We start from the raw sequence: 19,286 nt of genomic DNA, 5'->3' as shown, positions 1-19,286 counted from the left end.
CTTTGATCCAAAAATACACTTTTGTTTTGCCTTTACTTGTCTGACATAAGCAGTAGCTTCAGTTCAAGCTTGAGTGTAATTATTTCCTAATTGAATAAATCAGTTATAGTGCTGATCAGCTGAAATGTCAGGTATTTATGTACTCTTACTAGACCGATTATCCTCAACGTGTGTGTGTGTGTGTGTGTGTGTGTGTGTGTGTGTGTGTGTGTGTGTGTGTGTGTGTGTGTGTGTGTGTGTGTGTGTGTGTGTGTGTGTGTGTGTGTGTGTGTGTGTGTGTGTGTGTGTGTGTGCGTGTGTGTGTGTGTCTGTGTGTCTGACAGAATCCAACTTGGCGGAGCCTGGACTTTGGAATGCTGCCAGACCTCCTGGACACCTCTGTGTCTTGCTTCATGGTGAGGATCTGGGGAGGACAGGAGGAACAGTACCAGCTCCTCATAGAATGGAAGGTCAACCTGGATGGCCTCAGATACACGGGACAGCAGGTCAGCAACCATGCGCATGTAAACTTTATTTGAATCATATGCAATTTTGTCCCTGTGCGGTAGGAAGTGTGTACAGGCTACAAAGGGATGTATAAAGTAAGAGGTGAGACCTATGAATTCAGCTTTACAACAGAGTTTCAATTTTCAAAATACTTAACACAAAATGATGTTCTCTTAATGTTGACCTTGGTATCTAACAGAGCACACAAAATGAAAACGTCTGTATCGAATTAGGTTCATCAGAGCATCACAATGTGAAATGATCTCAAGAAAAACATGAACTAATTCTGTCACTGCAGAAAATCCAAGACGTATCACGTGACCGAGACAAGCGTCTTGACATGTGTCAAGAGGCACAGGCGGATATAATTGGGAGAGAATCAGGTCATTTTTCAAAATAAAACATCTTTCAGACTCTGATAATAAATAAAATGGAAATAATACGAGTTATTTATTGTTTCTGTGTCGCCCGGTACCAAATGACGGACCGGTACCGGTCTGCGGCCCGGGGGGTTGGGGACCGCTGCATTAGATCACAAAAACCATTTGATAAAATTTCACTTCAGGGAACATTTTGGTTGTTAGATATGATTAAGACCAGAACTCAACTACAGTTGGGGAGGTAACCGAGAAGGAAGTGAAAACTATGATCAGAGTAGTGTATGCTATGTTCACACTAGGAGCGACAAAGCAACATTCTAAAAGTAATTTCCAGTGGGAGCTGATGACATCAAGCTACAAACTGACGGCCGACACTTGTCGCTGCGCTACATATGAAAGCAGAGCTGGTCTCAATTTTTCAGGGCTCCAATGACGCGGCAAAGCGTCAACCAATCATATGATTCAGATTCACCCTGTTCCGCTCCATCTAAATAATCCTGTTTACCAGTTCTCAGTTCTATTTAACTAGATAGCTACGTCAACAAGCTCTTTATCAATACTTCAATGGCTACTCACAGTCAATGTACCTGGCCACTCATGGCTCTTTTTGATGCTTTTGTTGCTGGTAGGTGAATGTAGCATTACTCCCATTAGGCTCTCTTCTATACTGAATGAGATAGTGAAAATTAACTTTATCCTATTTTTTCTTTGAACCCCATGGAAATCTTTGGGTCCTCGAACCCTTAGTTGAGAACCTCTTCCCTAGAGACTGACTCTACCCCGCAGTAAATCCAGTAAATTTTATTCACCATACCTTTTTACAATCACTTAAAATACAGAAAGCTGATATGCACATTACTGTTAAAAACATCTTGCCACTAATCAAAAGGAAAGAAATCTCACCTGATCTTCCATTTCACCCCTTTACATTTAAAATGTATGGCAGGTGGGGGCTGAAGTAATAAGAAATGATGTTGCAATACTACTCACCAGGTTAATGGTGTAAAGTAATGTTAGCCTAGCACATTTTTGCATTGATCCAGTGAGCTCTACACTTAGTACTAAGCACTTAAACTTTTGAGGCGTCTGTATTCTTAGGACCAAGTCCAAGTCGTATTTGCACTTTAAAACTCTCTTTGGACAAATGAGCCAAAGCTTTCCCAAAATTCATTCAGTAAAATAAGTGCCATTGTCATTCTTTCACATTGACACTAGTTTCAAAGCTGGTAAACAGATGGTACATTCTCCTGCACAGATAGATGCCCGCCGTTTGTTCTCTTCCCTGTCTCAGTCCCCACACATGAGCCTCTGATATATCTCTTTGTCCACAGATTCGATCCCGAAATCCAAACGAGATAATATTCGGGCTGAATGACGGCTACTATGCAGCTGACTTTGATCATAAGGTACGGCCTTTTTTGTCAGTCTTTCCAGAGCCTTTGCATCACAATGGTATACCCGGTGCTAATCTCAATAGCTATATTCAGACGCTGTTTGGCCTCTGCACTGAAACACTTCACATGTGGCTGTTGCAGGACCAGTCGGAGCGGAAGAAAAACAGTCTGCTTCAGGTCGACCAGAGTTCAGTCAGGAACTCCTACAGTGTTTTCTCTCTGCTCAGGTAAGATTCATGCCATGAAGCCGTATCGCATCGTATTATCATATCCTGGAGTTATCGCATTATTACAGGGGAGTGGATTTCCACTACTGGCAAAGAATGCTCCACAGTATGTTTGATTTAATTTAACCCCCAAAAATAAATAAACAAAAGATCTTTTATTTAGTCTTTTGTTTTGTCATGTGCCGAAACTTTATCCCATTATGTCGTTTGCATTTTTGTCTTTGGTATTTATTTTCCAGCAGATGGCGCCACAGGAAAGCCGACATTTTGAGCCATTATCAGGGCAGCTCTTTTGGCCTATGTACAGTCACAAAGCCTGTAGTAGTCTTTGTTGGACATGATGGGACAAATATAGTAAACATTTTAAGCAGTCTAACCAGTGTCAGATTTGGGATTGTGATTTGAATTGAAGTACTCACTGCTGACTGTGACAAAACGGTTGCAATACAAATACACACCACTGGAAGGAGACAGAGATTGGCTGAAAAAATAACCCTTACTCTAGTTACAAGGGGAACCCTGGTGCAGTAATTAGCAGCTTTAGACGACACAAGGCAGTCCCTGCATCTGTTGACAAACATGGCTTTGCCGTTCCAAATTTATATTTAAATGCGGTAGAATGTAAACGCTACTTTCAGCATCAGGAGGGCTTCCCCAGAGGGAAACTCTGTGATCATGGCCGTAACACAAAATAACCTAATTACAACCATCCATTTTCCGTAACCTGCTTATCCAGTTAAGGGTCGCAGGGGTGCTGGAGCCGATCTCAGCTGTCAATGGGTGAAGGCAGGGTACACCCTGGACAGTTCGCCAGTCTGTCGCAGGGCTGACACATAGAGACAAACAACCATTCACACTCACATCCACACCTACGGGCAATTTCAGAGTCATCAATCAACCTAAGCTGCATGTCTTTGGACTGTGGGAGGAAGCCGGAGAACCCGGAGAGAACCCACGCTGACACGGGGAGAACATGCAAACTCCACACAGAAGGTTGTCCAGCCCGGGAATTGAACCCGGGCCCCTCTTGCTGTGAGGCGACAGTGCTAACCACTACACCACCGTGCAGCCCTAATTACAACCAGTTTTAACTAAATACACGTGTTTGAAGTTTCAAAAATAAGATAAGGATCCTGTCATTAGGAACATTATGAAGGCCTCCGCAGACATTTTCCTACTATAAGAGTTAAATAGGGGAACATAAACGCATCACAGGCCTTTGCAGCGTCAAGGAAAGGGGAGTCATGCCAAAGCCGGCTGAACTTAAACAGCGCTCCCTCATCCACAAGTGGTCATGGTTTGTGTTTGTATGAGAAGATACCGTTGACTCCCCAGCAGCTTGCAGCATAAAAAAATCCCTGTTTGAATCATAACTTTTATGACCTCTGCTCTTGCCACCTTTTGTTATTGCAGCTTTCCTCCACATCCTCTTCTTCTATCGGCACCCTGTGGGACTCTGTGGAGTTTAACACAGTTACATTGATCCCCCCTCTTCCCACACACTGCTCTGCCTGCAGCTCCTCACCCCTGTCAGAGTGGTTCCTTGGCTCGGCGCGCTCATATGCACATAGTTTATGATCATGTTCTGTAGAATGATTCATCAGATACTGAACACTCCAACAGGGATTATCCTCCCCCCATCCCCTCCAATGGTACATAACCATATATACCACTCAGTTACTGACCCTTCTTCAAAGAGCTGCTTGTGGAGCCACGCTTGGTGTAGAAATCTCTGCTTGTGTTATTGGCTCACTTAGATGGTTGCATGCGTTGAAAAATGATATATGGTAGCCACATTTACTTGCCTATTGGAGAACCTTATTGGCGAAAAGTAAAATACTAGGAGGTTATTTTATGCATGTCGACCTGGGACACCCACAGTGTCGGATATTCTCGCCCAACTCCCACTCTGCCTTTACCCAGTGCAAAGCGTCTCTCTCTCTCAGTGCAATGCTTTAATGGAAAAAAAGGGCAGAGAGCCGCTTCGCTGAGAATGCGCTGGTCTCTATTAACGGCGGCTATTTGTCAGCAGATTCACTGTCTGCTGTCTCAGCCTGGTTGACAAGTTGACAAGACCCATCACGGCCTGTGTTTGGAACACAGTGACGTGGGCTAGCAAATGCGTCACGTCTCAGATGGAGAGATGAAGAGGGAGAGTACAGATCATCAATCAGCAAAGTCTCGTCTCTTCCAGAGAGTCTTCCAGAATGAGATAGAGGCTGATCCTCCTACATACAGTAGAGCTGCCCCCCCCCCGTCTGGGTAGAGAGAAAGCCAAGGAGTCGGTGACGAAGATGATCCAGCTGTGTGTATGCTCCTCTGTCTTACCAGGGAAAGGTTTGATGTTTGAGCAGTGAGAGAGGAGGGAAGAGCTGACAGGACCGATGGTAGACTTGACTTATTGTCATCACATTACCGACATTTACTGTTCCAGTTTAGAACCGTTGGAGGATGGGATCCTTTACGGCCTAATATGTTCTTGAATGTCACATTGAAGCGCCGTGTAAGTGGAAGCACTCGAGTGGCCCCTCAGTGATTCCTCGCTGCTCCCTGAAAGCAAAGAGTCATGCACTTACTGTAAAACGTTAAGTAGTGTTTACAGAGTAGACGCTGAATGTTGAAAGTTATGGTCCATCGTAACAGTGGCCCATGTGACACATGGTAAACATCATTCTCGGGGCACAACTTTCACAGCTCAGCACTGTGACATTGCAGATTAAACCTGTTTCTAACTCCTGGAGCCTAAAGCGGGGAAACTTTCTTTTTCTCCCATGATCAGAGCCATATGTTGCCCGTGTTTCCAGATTTTGCTTTTGTACGCTTCTACGTGGAGTATGCATGTACACTATGTACGTGTCAACAGAAGCTGGGCACAGTGGTGTGGAGCTCTGCGGGGGGTCTCTCGTGCCACAGAGGCTGCTGAGGTGATGATGCTTCAAGGCAAGGCAGCCCCTTCAGGTCTACTCGCCTGCTGGTTGGACGCCCGCGGCCCCGGCTCTCTCTCCGGCCGTGGGTAGTCGTTGTAGTCCTGCGTGAAGCTGGCAGCTTGAAGGGAGTCTAAGGCTGACCCCGGGTCTCGAGCAGCAACTTTAAAAACAAACCGACGGCCTGAGCTTTGAATCACCGTGGAGAAATGGACGTGGTTGCTCTTGTTTTTGTATCACACCTCTGGAGTGGACTAACGCAGAGACAAAACAAACCCCCATATACATAATTTAAGAGGAGGTTTAAGGGAGTTTTTTCAGCCCAACCTTTTCTTTTTTTTACATTATCTCAATGCTAAGACCTCAGACATGTATTCCTCTGAAGCTTATTTTCCTTCCATTCTCACAAGCTGACCAATTATTTCGTGTTCCTCTCTCACTCTCTCCAGTGTTACAGCCTCTGCAGCGCTTGCCATGCGGTGTTATACACTGTTATCTCAGCTTGTTGATGTAGTGTGCATTACTCCCACCTTTCAAATTACACGCAAACTCAAAACTCCTAAGCCTTAGCCTTTCTTTGTGTTTTCTGGCAACCCAAACAAAAGTCAATAGGCGTTGACTAATCGAAATCTCTGTGAGATTTTTCTAAATGAAAGTGTTTTGGTTGTGTATTATTTGGCTTACTCCACCAGGAAGCTTAAGTCACCATGACTAACTGTTTTATAGTGTAAGACAAGGTCATGGTGCTCATGCTCATGACTGGGTTTTCCAAACTTCTATGATTATCTACACAGGGCGTGACCCCTTTTGGACCCTGTAAGGACCAAAGAATATCGTTTCTCCAGATCTCTTTGGCTACCTCGCATCTCAGTAGTAGTTGTCGCGTTAATACGGCTTATAGTAGACTCAGCAGAATAGAATTCAACTTATCTTGCATCCAATCTAATGTGTTGACATTCTTTGGGAGTGAGACGCAGGCGGAATTAAGTTTTGTTTGTTTAGTTCTCGTTTTGTGCCTGACAGAGGTGTGTTAACGGGACATTGTCCTCAATTTGTTGTCCCCGAACGCCTCAGAGCTCGTTTTGAATGGCCCTAATCGTTGAAAAATGGTTGCTGGAAATGAATTCAGTAAGGTCATTCGTCCATGGGCTCGTTTCCTCCGACCCAGGTTTGTTTGACAAGTGAGTCGGGCACACTTGCGTGTGATGAACAGCTGGAAGTACATTTAAAATTCTGCTTTGGTAAGGGGAACTAGCCGTTGTATTTGTCTGCTGAGTTTGAACTAGTCGATTAATTTACCTGATCGCAAATTTTATTTATTGCTCCGTTTGCTAGATTTGACCTACCTACTTTCTCTGTCACACACAGACACGAGGCTGTGACACAACGTTGCCGTTTCATCCCTTTCATTTAGTGGATTGTAAATCCTTTAGCAACATTCAAAGTTTAAGCTTTGTATTTTTAACTCTACCTAAAAGCCCCTATTAAAATAAATCTTCAAGATGCCTTCTGTTTATCAAAAAAAAGAATCTGGGAGTTTCTAAAGCACGAGTTTCATCCGACACCCCTTGCAGGATCTTAGTGCCACGGTCAAAGGAGAAGATGTTATTGTTTTTCTGATGTTTATCGGCATCAAGGGTTGAGTGCACAGGTTCAGTCATAACTTCCTGCAAATCCCATGTGGCAGAGTTGTTAGTTATCCTGGAATAGGAAAAGTTATAGAAAAGGAAAGTTGTCATGGCTCGCACAAAGTAATTTCTGGACTGTTGCCCAGAGATTCAACTGCTGCCTCATTGTGGGCGTACAGTGGTCAACATCACTGTCCCCCTGCCAATCCACAGGCTGTGATAGAGCCTGATGGGCAGGTGTTAGGCCAAGACTCAGGAGGGGAAAGATAAGGGGGGCAGACATGCGTGAAAAGGAGAGAGGAGATAACAATTCTCACCCGGGGGAAAAGAGCAGATCAGGTTCTGCCATCGCAATCACCTAAACAGATGAAGCTGTCAAAACAGATTTGCCCTGATGTTCCAAAAGGCTATCTCCGACTGCTATCGCTGTCACCTGAGACAAATTAAAAAATGTGGGCAGAAAATATGTTTCCTGTAGGACTCCTCTATTTACATCGTTGTTGAAATATTTTTTTCCCAGGTTGTTATCCAGAAAGTGGCAATAATATCCAGAGGTGACTGAGTGGTGTGTGAGTTTCATAACAAAAAACAGCACCCTAGGATTTGTAAAATGACCCCACCAAGTTGAGTGTGTGAAAAAAGAGGCTCTTACACTAAACCCACTGAGGCAAATTATTGAAGACTCAAAGCTGGTGCATACCTAAGGAAACCCCTACTCACATCTACCTCAGGCTAGGAGAGACAGAAACATGCTAACAAGAAGCGCTTGTTAGGGGGGGGGGGGTTTGTCTCTCTTTCTATGGGCTCGGCATTTGAGGGAAACATACTTGGAAGGAATTGTTCCTCTGATTAATGGTCTAAATAATGCGCCGGCTTGTCATTTGGGAGCTGATGTTGCTGTTCCCTCTTTACAGCGATGACAGTGACATCCTTGTGGTTTCTTCGGTTGTCTCCGCCTCCCGGGACTGATGGGTTCACGTCTATCGGAAAACTTTTGATCTCACATTGCGGTTGGATTATTAAAAAATAATAGTAATTAGCCTTAGTGATATTTGTGGTTTGTGGTATTTAAGTATTTGATCCGTGTGGTCAAATGAACTGTTGACTGTTATTATCATGAATTCAAAGCTTGTTAACTTTTAGGGTTTTAGCAGACTCAGCAGTCGGGCCGGGACAAAGGAGATCAACAAAGAAACGAACACAACTCGTCTGCTTGGGGACAATCGTGATTCTTAAGATGCCAAACTGTCTAAGCTAAATGATATAAATTGCCAGTGTAGTCAAAACACTGGCCGGTTGATTTACTGACCATTTGGAAGCACCATTACAGATCTGAGGTCCAGTCCACGGGCGCAAACAATGATGTGGACGGTGACTTTGTCTTATTCTCCTCTTCCTCCTCCAGGCTCCACACCGCCCAGAGAGCCATCAAGCAGACCCAGGTGACGGTGCAGAAGATCGGGAAGGAGATCGAGGAAAAGCTGAGGACGACGGCGACCTGCACGGAGCGGGTGAGCGCGGTCAACCAATCGGCAGCGAATTACCAGCTCAGCAACACTCCCTTTAAATCAGCAGCAGCAGTGTTTAGGCCGCTTATTTGCTCATTTTCAGCAGCGGCAGTGGGTTTTTTCATCAGCTTATACAATTTTAAAAATATGCAAACGTTTTAGGTTTTGAGGAAACAGATAGAGACGAGGCGCAATTTGAGATTCAATGTTTTCTAAGAACGTTCTCCGGGGAGCTGTAATTGCTGCGTTCAGCAATAAGAAAGCCCATCGGCTTCCACACCGACAACAAACATCAGCAAACTTTTCCGGGCCGTATACTTATGTGAGACATAAGAGCTTGTTTCACCCAAATCCCCAGGTGTAATTGTAACGTAAAGTAAGGTCAGGTGTAATTATACCCTTTGGGCTGCTATTGTATCCTTTTGTTTGGATGGCTCAACTGCTCAAAAGTGGAGAGAGCAATACCCCCCTCCCCCTGTGCCTAAATGCTTACGTTTTGACCAAAACCCACTGTTTGTGTTTCCACCTCCTGTCATACATCCTCGACTGGGATCCACAGCAAAAGCAAGGGAGCATATTTAACATTTTTGGAATCGGCAGCCGCACAGCTGTGAAAACGCAGCGCTGATCCCAGGTTTGACATTGTGTTTATTGTAAACATTCACTTCAAAAGCGTCCCGTCCCTTCTGCTGTTATAAAAGCCCTGAGGCAGTGACACTTTGGTGTTTTCTATCCTCCAGGTAGACTTGCCTTTTGGAAAAGAGTGCAGCTGGGATGTGTTTGCGTCCACCCAGTGTTTCGAATCTACAGGACAGTGTGTTTTAGGCATGCGCTTTTCGCACAGATACAGAACCTAAAGGTTTCGTGAGCCTCTTTAGCCAGCTGTTACAGCTGTTGCTTTCCATCACGCTCTCATCGGCTTTTGATATTGCTCTCCCCGGACCTTCACCCTACCTATTAAAGCAGCTCCACTATAGCCTTTTCAAGCCTTCCTTCAGAAAGCATTGAGGCTCCATTATTTTCCCTCCACAAAGGATCCCTTTCAAAAAAACTCCTCTCTGATATTTCCCCCTCAGTGAAACATTCCTTAAAAAACCCTTTTCAGAGCTCACATCAGCCAATAAATCACATAATCCTCGTCCTCCACCTCTCCGTCGAAGGAAAAAAAAGGAACCCGGCAAGAGTGTGTGGAGCATTGTGTGGCTCTTCTAAGGGTTTCCCCTCTTCGCGTTTTGGAGAGCTCAGTTCTATCCTTCTGTGTGCGTTGTAGTGAGCACGGATCAAAGTGGGGAACAGGGTGGAGGCCACCAACCCCAACGCATGGCCCTTTCACCCTCTCACCCACACTCTGCCATTAATCTGCTGGGTTATATCATGCCCTCCCCCTCCCCCTCCACCCCACGCCCCACGTATTTACTCAGCTGACCCAACTGCTGTTTGATGTCCAGTAAGAGTCAGACGGGCCCTGGTGGTCGGCTACAGTCTCTCAGACAGACAGACACACACACACACACACACACACACACACACACACACACACACACACACACACACACACACACACACACACACACACACACACACACACACACACACACACTTGTCAACTTTGTCGCTCAATGAAAAGTCCAGGCCGGCTCGCGGTTCGTGCCAAAGCCAGCGGCGGTTAACATGCAAGCATCAAGGAGCGACACGTGGGAGAGATGGAGGCTCTATCAGTCTCCTGCGAACTGATACCCCTCTCTGTTTTTTAGCTGCGAAGTCCTCAGAAGTCTTCAAGAAGAAGCGTATCTGTGTTTCCTCTGATCCAGGCCACGATCACTATCTTGAGTGTGTGTGTGAGTGTGAGTGTGAGTGTGAGTGTGAGTGTGAGTGTGAGTGTGAGTGTGAGTGTGAGTGTGTGTGTGTGTGTGATGCCACAGTCCCTGCTTGAAAACTACAGGGTGAATAACAAAGGCTGGGTCTCTGTTACACTGCCAGCAAGCTTTCTACCTTCTTCATTAACCATATCATACTCTGTTGTACCTCCACAGTCATTTCATTGTAATCATCCACATAGTCCCTTATCTGTTCATCCGCACCTTTTTAACTGTATGTTTCTGGTGACGTCTTATCTCTCCCCTTCATCTACTGTATATCAAATCTTGTTGCGCCTAAATACCTTTTATTGACCGCAAGAATAGGAACTCACCAATCCCACTTTTTCAGTCCTGATAGAGATACCAACACCTGGGCCTTAGGTGTACACCGAGCACTGATCTGATATCAGTGTTTGATTAATACGCTATATGCCTCACTGTGTGGAAGAGAATGGGAGTTAACATCAGATTTTAACCTGACTTTAACATTGCTTCCCTAACTTTGTAAGACAAAATGTAGCAAATACATAAATATAAATTAACTGAATGGTTGTAATGACACCTAAAAAAAAAAAAGGAACAGGAATTCATATGAAAACCTTTTTGATGCAGCAACAAATTGGCCAAAACTGACTGACAGGATTACACTCCCAGTATATAATGTAAATAGTATAAAAGCACAGAATTTAATTGAATAGATCAGCCCCCGTTGTCACCGATAACCTATCCAGCTATTTGAGGCAGTATCGGTATCGGTATCGATATCGGTGCATCCGTAGGCCAGAGTTAGCTCAGTAGATGTGCATTAAATCAATGTCACGTGGAAGCATAGCTTGTTTTTGAAGGAGCTTGTAGGAATTTTGGGGTCATTATAAAGGGTAATAAACACTAGAATCATTGTGCCCACACACTAAATATTTTTCCTTCATCCTCTTTCTCTGGTTTCTCTCCTGTTTCGCTCTGAGCAGAAGAAGGAGCGGGAGTGCATGCAGCTGCGCATAGCCGTGCTGCGGAGTGAACTGCAGCGGCAGAGGAAGGCACTTGGCAGGGAGATGGACCTGCGGCAGAAGGAGAGGGCACAGCTTCAGAAGAAAGGTAACGCCAACAGGTGCACATGCAACACCTGGACTGATCTGCCTGTTAACACCACAGAACTACGAGTTTTATTGTTGGATTCTTTTCCCCAGTGAAATAGAGGATGGGACGAGAGTTATGCATTTATATGGCTTGCTTTGCTCATCTTTTGCACACACAATATGTTGATGGGCTATTAAATGTTTAAAAGATTAATTTACACAGAAGATAACCAGTGGTTTCAGGTCTATAAATGTCATCGTGCTGCCCTGAAGAGTAGACAGTGCTCTTCTACTCCAATCTAAAGTGATACACAATATCGTCACACTCTTTCACTTTTGCAGATGCACAAAGTGGCGTTCAGCCACAGGCAACTTAGCCAACAAAGTGAATACTGTATACACATAAGGGTGCATATTGAATATTGATTCATGTTCTATGAATCTGATAGAGCTAACATGAACATATTAATGGCAATAGCAATGAAATTAATTTAGGGTTCACACACAGTTCCACATTAGATGATAAGTCAGTTCTGGTGCAGCTCATTGTGTTGTCTCCGATGGTGCTCAACAACTCAAGTTTTGGTATTTTTCAGCCTACATCCACTAAAGGAGCTTGTTTTTGCTGCTGACAGGCTCTGATTGCTATTATAAGTGGTTATAAGACTGGTGACAATGACAACCCGATGACAACAGAGGAAAAGTGCTGTAAAGATTGGGACCTGTTGATTTCACAACAAGACTTGGGACACAATCACAAACAGATATTGTATCAAATATTTTTGTCTGATTAAATATAACAACAATCTGAGCATTTCAATGACAAATACAAGCACTTTTAGCTAATGTTAGTATTAGTTGATGTGAGTCTGCACAATCACCCTTGCAGCTCATTTTGCAGCTGCTGGTTGCAGCATTCTCCCTTGGTACTGGACCAATTTCAAAAATTGTTTAATTCATTAATCACTCAAACTTCAAAAATAGGGCCCAGGTTGAAAATGACTGAAGTTACCAATAATATAATGTTAAAACTACATGCAGTGAAATCTACCAAAATCCCCAGACCTTTTATGTTTACCAACAGGCATCTGTTGCCGCTATTTATATGATGTGAAGATGATTAAACAAAAATATTACAGAATGATGTTGTGCCACAGTTTGATTGGGATTTTGTCTATATTACATTACATTTTTTAGTAAGAATAATGCAGTAAATCACAAATAGATTCAACATTTTTCTTCATTGAAGCCTTTGTAATATGCTCATAATATGTTGCATCTCTCTACATCTTAATCAGGTACTTGCCCCACACAAAATGAATGTCTTCAATATTTTTTCCATGTTAATGTATCACCAGTTATAGAAATGGCAAGGTAAACATGATACATTACCAATTAGATAAATTCTGACATCTGATATTTATAAATGTATTTATTGAAATAAGATGTCTCAAATGTACTCCCTTTCCCATTTTGTCACCTTCCACATGTGATGTTATTGTACAGGAAACTCTCATTTTAAACACAGCGGTGAAGGTGTCAGCGCTGTCTGACCGCAGCAGGTAGACTGTGTGTGAGCGGTACTACCTGTTCATATGGAGTACAGTGGAGAGTGTTGTAACGTACAGGAAACGTCTTTCAGAGGACCGGAGTCACTCAACACACATGCCCATAACGTACAGTAAATAGAGCCATTCCTGTGGTCGTTGCAGCCTGTGCCAGGCCGCTAAAGCGACGGTGTTTGTGCAGTGGTGTCATTTATTTAACCCTGTGAAGTCTGCAGCTCCTCCCTCTGATGTCTGAGAGCTGAGGAGGGATTTACTGCTGCCTGTTAACGTTCGTAGGGACATAAAAAGGCAGTGTTTGTAAAGCTGGGTTTGACAAACAAAGTGCACCCACAAATAAACCCAAACACAAGTGCAGGTGTACACAGGTATGCTTGATAATAAACTATAATTATGTTGGTTTTTTTTATAAACGTGTATTATAATTTCAAGGTATTCCTCGTTGGCTGCAGCACATGAACTTTAGTTTTTTTCTTTTCTCAACTACAGCCCCGCCTGTTTCATATTTAGTTATGTGTTTCTGATGGTGCTCATAAAAATTCCACATACACCTACCGCTTTGTACAGTGTCTGTTTATGGATTTACTGCATCAGAGGGGCCTTTTGTGCTTTGAATAAGAACAAACAGCTAATAGCTTTCAAACCAGACTAATAAAAACAGCAGAAGTTCATTTTGACCAACAGCTTCAGCCTGATGGTTGTATGTAGGAGATTGAACCTGTTCCTGTGCAGCTTTTTAAGATGCATTGTTTGCACTGACTAGATATATCATCAGCACTTCTGTTTATCTTAAAGAGGTTCAGGTGCTCTCAATATGAACTAAGGTGGACTCCAATGCTTCAAATCTTCAACCGTTGCCATGGTAATTGATTTCCAAATCAGTATTCGAATGGATCTTTTTTTATTCGTCATTGCCGGCGCTTTCTGTGGCTAGAGTCATTATGTTTTCGGGTCCTTCTTCCATCTGGTCCATTCTAGTGAATGAGATATCTGAGGAACGCCTGAACGGAATATCTTAAAATTAGGCACAAACGTCCAACTGGACGTGTCGGTTAACTGACTAGATAGATAAGTGGTCAAAGGTCAAGGTCACTGTGACTTCACAGAACTCTTTTTGTGCCGCAACTAAATTATTCATATGCTAATAATGACAATTCAACACAAACATCTAATAGGAAATCATTATTAAGGAACCCACATGGATTTCATGTGCAACCTCACTAGTTCGTGGAGGCAAGAGTTCTTTCTGTGTTTATTGTTTATTGTTATCGCTGTGATGTATTCAATGCGATCATTGCACATTTTGTTGACGATTTTGTTTCAACAAAAAGGAAAATCCTTGAAATCCGCATATTTTGTCCACATTTGTCTTTTGACAATAATAGCAAAGCAAATAATAATAATTCATGCTCGTCTTTTTGTGCTTGTCCTGACTGAATGGGAACGGGACAGAGGGTTCCGTACTACCGGGCGCTCTGCGCGATTTTCCATACATAAAGACGCAACAGCAGCAGTTTTATTTTTTTTACTCTGTCAGAACCTGCTACGATGAGAGAAAAAAAAACTATTTCTTGCAGCTGTATATGTGACTGAGATCTGTGTCTCTTACTGACTGAGTGACGGATGAGAGGCGAACAACGCTCGTACAGAGAAGAAGGTTCTCCTTTGACACTCTATTTCCCTCTCTCTCTGTGAGTGCACACTTTAGCAGGCATATGCATGCATTATGTGTGAGCGAGACTGATACAGTGTCCCCCAACTCAATTTCTGTAACGTAGAATATTTCTCACTGAAGCTTTGAAATAAATAAAAAAAATGTATTATGTACAGCATTAATTAGAGCCTTGTGTCAGTGAGCTCAGCTAGATCTTTGGCCAACACCTCATCCAGCAACCAAACCTGTGGAATGGATTGGTAATGATCAGCATGTAGTCCGCACATGCATGCAGACATTACACACGCACACAACAAAAAGAAAGCACTAGGAGGGGTTCAGGGAGAAGTTTCCTTTGTGCTGCAATCCCCCCCCCCCCCAAAAAAGTCTGTTAATCCTCTACCTCTTTACCTGTCACCACTGCGTCTACAGCCAAAAGAACTCACTGCTCTCCTTCATGGCAGCTCATTGATGGCTTTTTTCCCCGACTGGACAAGTGCTTATTAAGAAACAGAAGAAGAAATTCCTTCAGCTGGTTAAAAGGGGAAAGGTATTTTAGGATAAATTGAAATGCTCCAGCTGAATAGGGCTTGCTGAAAATCAGTTTTTTTATATTTTTTATTTTTTTTCCAGACTCATAACTCCAAAACTAAAAGCCATATGCTGCCGAGCTCTGCTGTACTTCCAGGTTGTTGTTTAACTCTTCTAATCAGCCTGCACATATTCATTGGTTCATGGAAAGAAAGACGCCCTGCATTAATTATAGACAGGATGCTCTTGGAGACAAGCGTTTACAGTATTTCATTCAGCAGCTGATTTTGTGTCTGATTATATTTAGATTTGCAACACAAAGTATTTGTTTCATCGGATCTCATCTTTCCTTTTTTTTTTTCTTTCTATCAATTGTAGCTTCAATTTCAATCCGAGACTTTTTTGGCATGTAAGTCAGAACACGCACAAACTTTAAGAAGCAGATCTAGACCTATTCAATTGCATACATTGTTCATCAGAACAGCTGGCGTTGCTAAGCTAACGTTCAGAAGTGTTTCATTTGTTGAATTTTTACACATTCCACTACTTATTAGATACAGGTTTCTTTGTGAGTTTTATTGACAGTTTAACAATATGCTTAAGTACGTTGCTATGTAATATATCCCCCAGAGGGCATCCAGCATTGGACCGTTAATCCCCATTCTTGGTCACGTTTGCTTGAGGATCTCATCTGTATCTGGCTGTGTGGTCCTCCCCATCTCCCACGCAGTCCTGGGGCCCATTAGCAAGGAACTCTTATCAACCTGTTATTCCCAGGAAAACCGGCCTCTCTCAAAACAAGTGGCCCAGTAAACCCAAACATACAGTTGGGGGTGCTGCAGGTGTGTGCGGCGACACGTGAGCTAACAAATAAAGATGAGGGGGAAATCGGAGGTCCACGGTTATTCATTTTTTTGTAAAGTAACCACTAGAATGTTGTTAGAGACTTGCGGATCTACTCTGCGCTCATCTTTGTGCTCCCTCTTTGCCGTCCAGGACAGTGTTGGCATGATAAGCACTGTAAAACGTCAGCGGTCGGCATCATTCTGATGAGAGGTTAACAACTAGCCGTTCAGTGCCGGCTGATTTACTGTAATGGAAATCATAGCAGGAGTGTAGACTTTAGAAAAGCTGTTGTTTTACAATCCTCCGGCAAATGCACGTATACTCTAAGTCCACTGCATGTCTTTCAAATGATCCATAACAGAGGACATATGAGCATGACCACCGTTTTTTTTTTTTTTTCTCCCTTTTCATGGCTATGAATTCTCCTCCCTCCAGAATGAACGGGTTCAGTTTTGGTTTAGGGGTCACCCTTTTGTCACAATTTCCTCCAGCCTAATTTTCCTCCTCCCTCCACCTTGAGCAGATGACATAAATCAGGTCTACATGCGGCGTTTATTGTACTCAGTAACGGTAGTCATTCTCACGCTCTGTATCACAGCCAGGGCTCCCGACCAATAAATGTCAGTGGTCGGGTTTCTTGAGTGCGAGGAGCACAGTTTTTGCGAAGGTTCAGTGTGAGGAGGTATTTGTCACCTCGGAGAAAAAGGTCTCATGTTGAAGCCATCATCATTAGGGCTCCTTTAGAAGCAGATTTACACGTCTTACACCAGTCGGCTGGCTGCATTCTTGACTGAGGATAAAGGTTGACAGGTACCACGGTCCTACACTCTGCCTAATGACTCAATAGAATGTCTTTATACGTTCTTCATCAACCCCCCTGACATCCCAGGTCACGGCCAAAAGTTTCCTTCATGTAGCATGAAGAGCCTGTTTTTTTGGTCTGTTCTGATGGATTATTTTTAGTTGGAAACAAAGGCGTGCTCTTTACAGTTGATTTGCAGGATTCAATATGGTCCACACAGTTGTTGAACTTTTCCCCAGACACTTATATGTATAGTTTTGTTACTTTGAAACACTTTTCCAAAACTCTTCATCGCATTTCATTTGTTGTGGTACTTTGTGGTTCTGTTTTGAGTTGATCGTGTTCGCACTATATTTTTATTTCACACTCGGTAATGATGTCCCAAAGTGAAGCTGAGCACCAGGATGCCTTTTAATAAGCCGTATGATCATCAACAGTTTTTAATGTGGACCAGATTATGTGCGCCTATTAAAGAGTCCTTTTGTGGAATTTTCTCACGAACATTTTGCTCTGCAATTTATGACAATAACTGTGTCTCAATAGCTTTACCGATCACTTGTATTTTGTTTAATTTGGATAAAGATTATTTTCTTTTAACTGCAGACTGAAATTACTGTTTTAAAAGAGTATCACAGAGGGGAATCATTTTGACATGAAAACAGTCAACTCTCTTGAGCTTTTTGCACCTTTTGCAATACACACAACAGCATGATATTGATATAGCGTGTCGACCCACACACGAGCAGAATGCTGCGTGTACCCTATCGTAGTATTCGCTGTAGTTTCTCTCTTAGAGGGATGAAGGATCAGGAGACGAATCGAACAGATAGCACACGGCTGGGCGTTACATGAAAGCAACACAGTGCAGTACAGGCCCATGCAGTCATTGTTAAAATATGTTTTCTCGTCATTCCTCACGACAGAGTCTGATCTCTGTCTGACGCTATCTGTCTTCCATTTTAATCTGATGGGGATACCGCGGAGTACCTTTATTTTCTCCCTCCCTCAGTCTCTGTCAAGGTATCTCTTCTTCAACCCTCATGGTGTCAGTGGGAGCAGCCTGGATGTCAGTGGAAATATGTGATTAAAAAGCAGGTCCTGTGATCCATCTGATTACAGATCCGATTTGATCATCTTAATTTCTCAAAACTCACTTTTCTGCCAGCCGGTGTCATCGCATCCATCTTACGATAGTCGATTCCCAGCACCCTAACACGGTTAAACGTTTTTTGTCCATTTTGAAAAGAGGCATGCAGAAGTAGACCTGGCATACCATAGCTAGTGCTTGAAAAAATGAATTAAACTTCAGCTAACAATGCCACAGAAATTGTAAAGCTCTCTGCAATATTTAAAAAAAGGATCCACTGACAATAAAATACTAATTTCAACATCACTGACTAAGACTACAGAAAACAGAAAACAATAGGAAGTCTAATGTCTACATTAACAGAAGCTTAATTACAGATTTCATAACAGCTCTGGGCTCAAACTATAAAAAAATGGTGGGAGTGCTACCTGTAGTAATGTTGTCTAATGGTTCATGGAAATGAGTGTGTGCTTACAAACAGGGTACAAACCTGACACCCACATTACCCACAATGCAACACGATGGCCCCGCTCTTTCCCTTGTCGTTAAGAGCGAGGGCCAGCCACCTTGGGGAGAAACCTCATTACCGATGTTTATATTCACAGTCTGAGCATAAAGCATATGTGATTTTTGGCAGAAGAGCTTTGCGTCGTGGCTCTGCTCTGTCTTCACCTCCATACCATCTGATACAGCAGCCGTCGCCTGCTGTTGCACCTGACGGTCAGTCTTTGAGACCCTTTGGTCCTAAATTAGTACAACAATCCAAAAGTTTTAATAATTAAGACAAGGCACACACAGTTGCCCATGTGACTTTTCCCTTTTCAGCTTCAATCAAAGATGGCAAACTAAATGAGCGTTTTCTGTTTATTCTGGAGTGTGGGGGAAATATGCAGGAGAAAAATGTGTAGCGATCATGGGGTTTGGTTATTCTGAATCACTGCGTTGTCAACCTTCTTACCAACATTGGGGATTGTATGTAATAATAGCTGCAAAAACAGCTATTATATATTAAATTAAATGACATGCTTAAAGTGAAATAACCAAATGATTTTTGATTGATTTGTTTGTTTTAATGTGTATCTGATAGTCAAACATCTTATTTATTTAAACCACCTGGACCCATAAATTCATGTTTTTCTGTTGCGTTTTGACACCCCACCATATATGATGCTGGATGAACACAGATTAGAGAAGAATTCTGTTGCAACCCAGTAAATTATACTTAGCGTGCCAATACTGCAGTTACATAACTTCAACACTCTGTATCATCACTGCCCCTTATCTGTCAGATTTTATTTATTTGCCCACCTCTGTATTTA

General features: G+C 43.0%; 1 protein-coding gene across 1 annotated transcript in view; it reads left to right on the top strand.

The window, feature by feature from the left end:
• uvrag (UV radiation resistance associated gene) overlaps positions 1-19,286 on the top strand; it is an 89,066-nt gene that overhangs the window by 5,994 nt on the left and 63,786 nt on the right. The window contains exons 4-8 of the mRNA XM_054625582.1: positions 324-485; positions 2,198-2,272; positions 2,402-2,487; positions 8,445-8,550; positions 11,375-11,501. Coding sequence (XP_054481557.1) covers positions 324-485; positions 2,198-2,272; positions 2,402-2,487; positions 8,445-8,550; positions 11,375-11,501 — 556 coding nt within the window. The remainder of the gene's footprint in view (positions 1-323; positions 486-2,197; positions 2,273-2,401; positions 2,488-8,444; positions 8,551-11,374; positions 11,502-19,286) is intronic.

Source organism: Anoplopoma fimbria, chromosome 24 (genome assembly GCF_027596085.1).
Source record: "Anoplopoma fimbria isolate UVic2021 breed Golden Eagle Sablefish chromosome 24, Afim_UVic_2022, whole genome shotgun sequence".
In the NCBI taxonomy this organism is placed as follows: domain Eukaryota; kingdom Metazoa; phylum Chordata; class Actinopteri; order Perciformes; family Anoplopomatidae; genus Anoplopoma; species Anoplopoma fimbria.
Note: the sequence above shows the minus strand (reverse complement) of the source record. Positions and strands in the feature narration are given on the sequence as shown.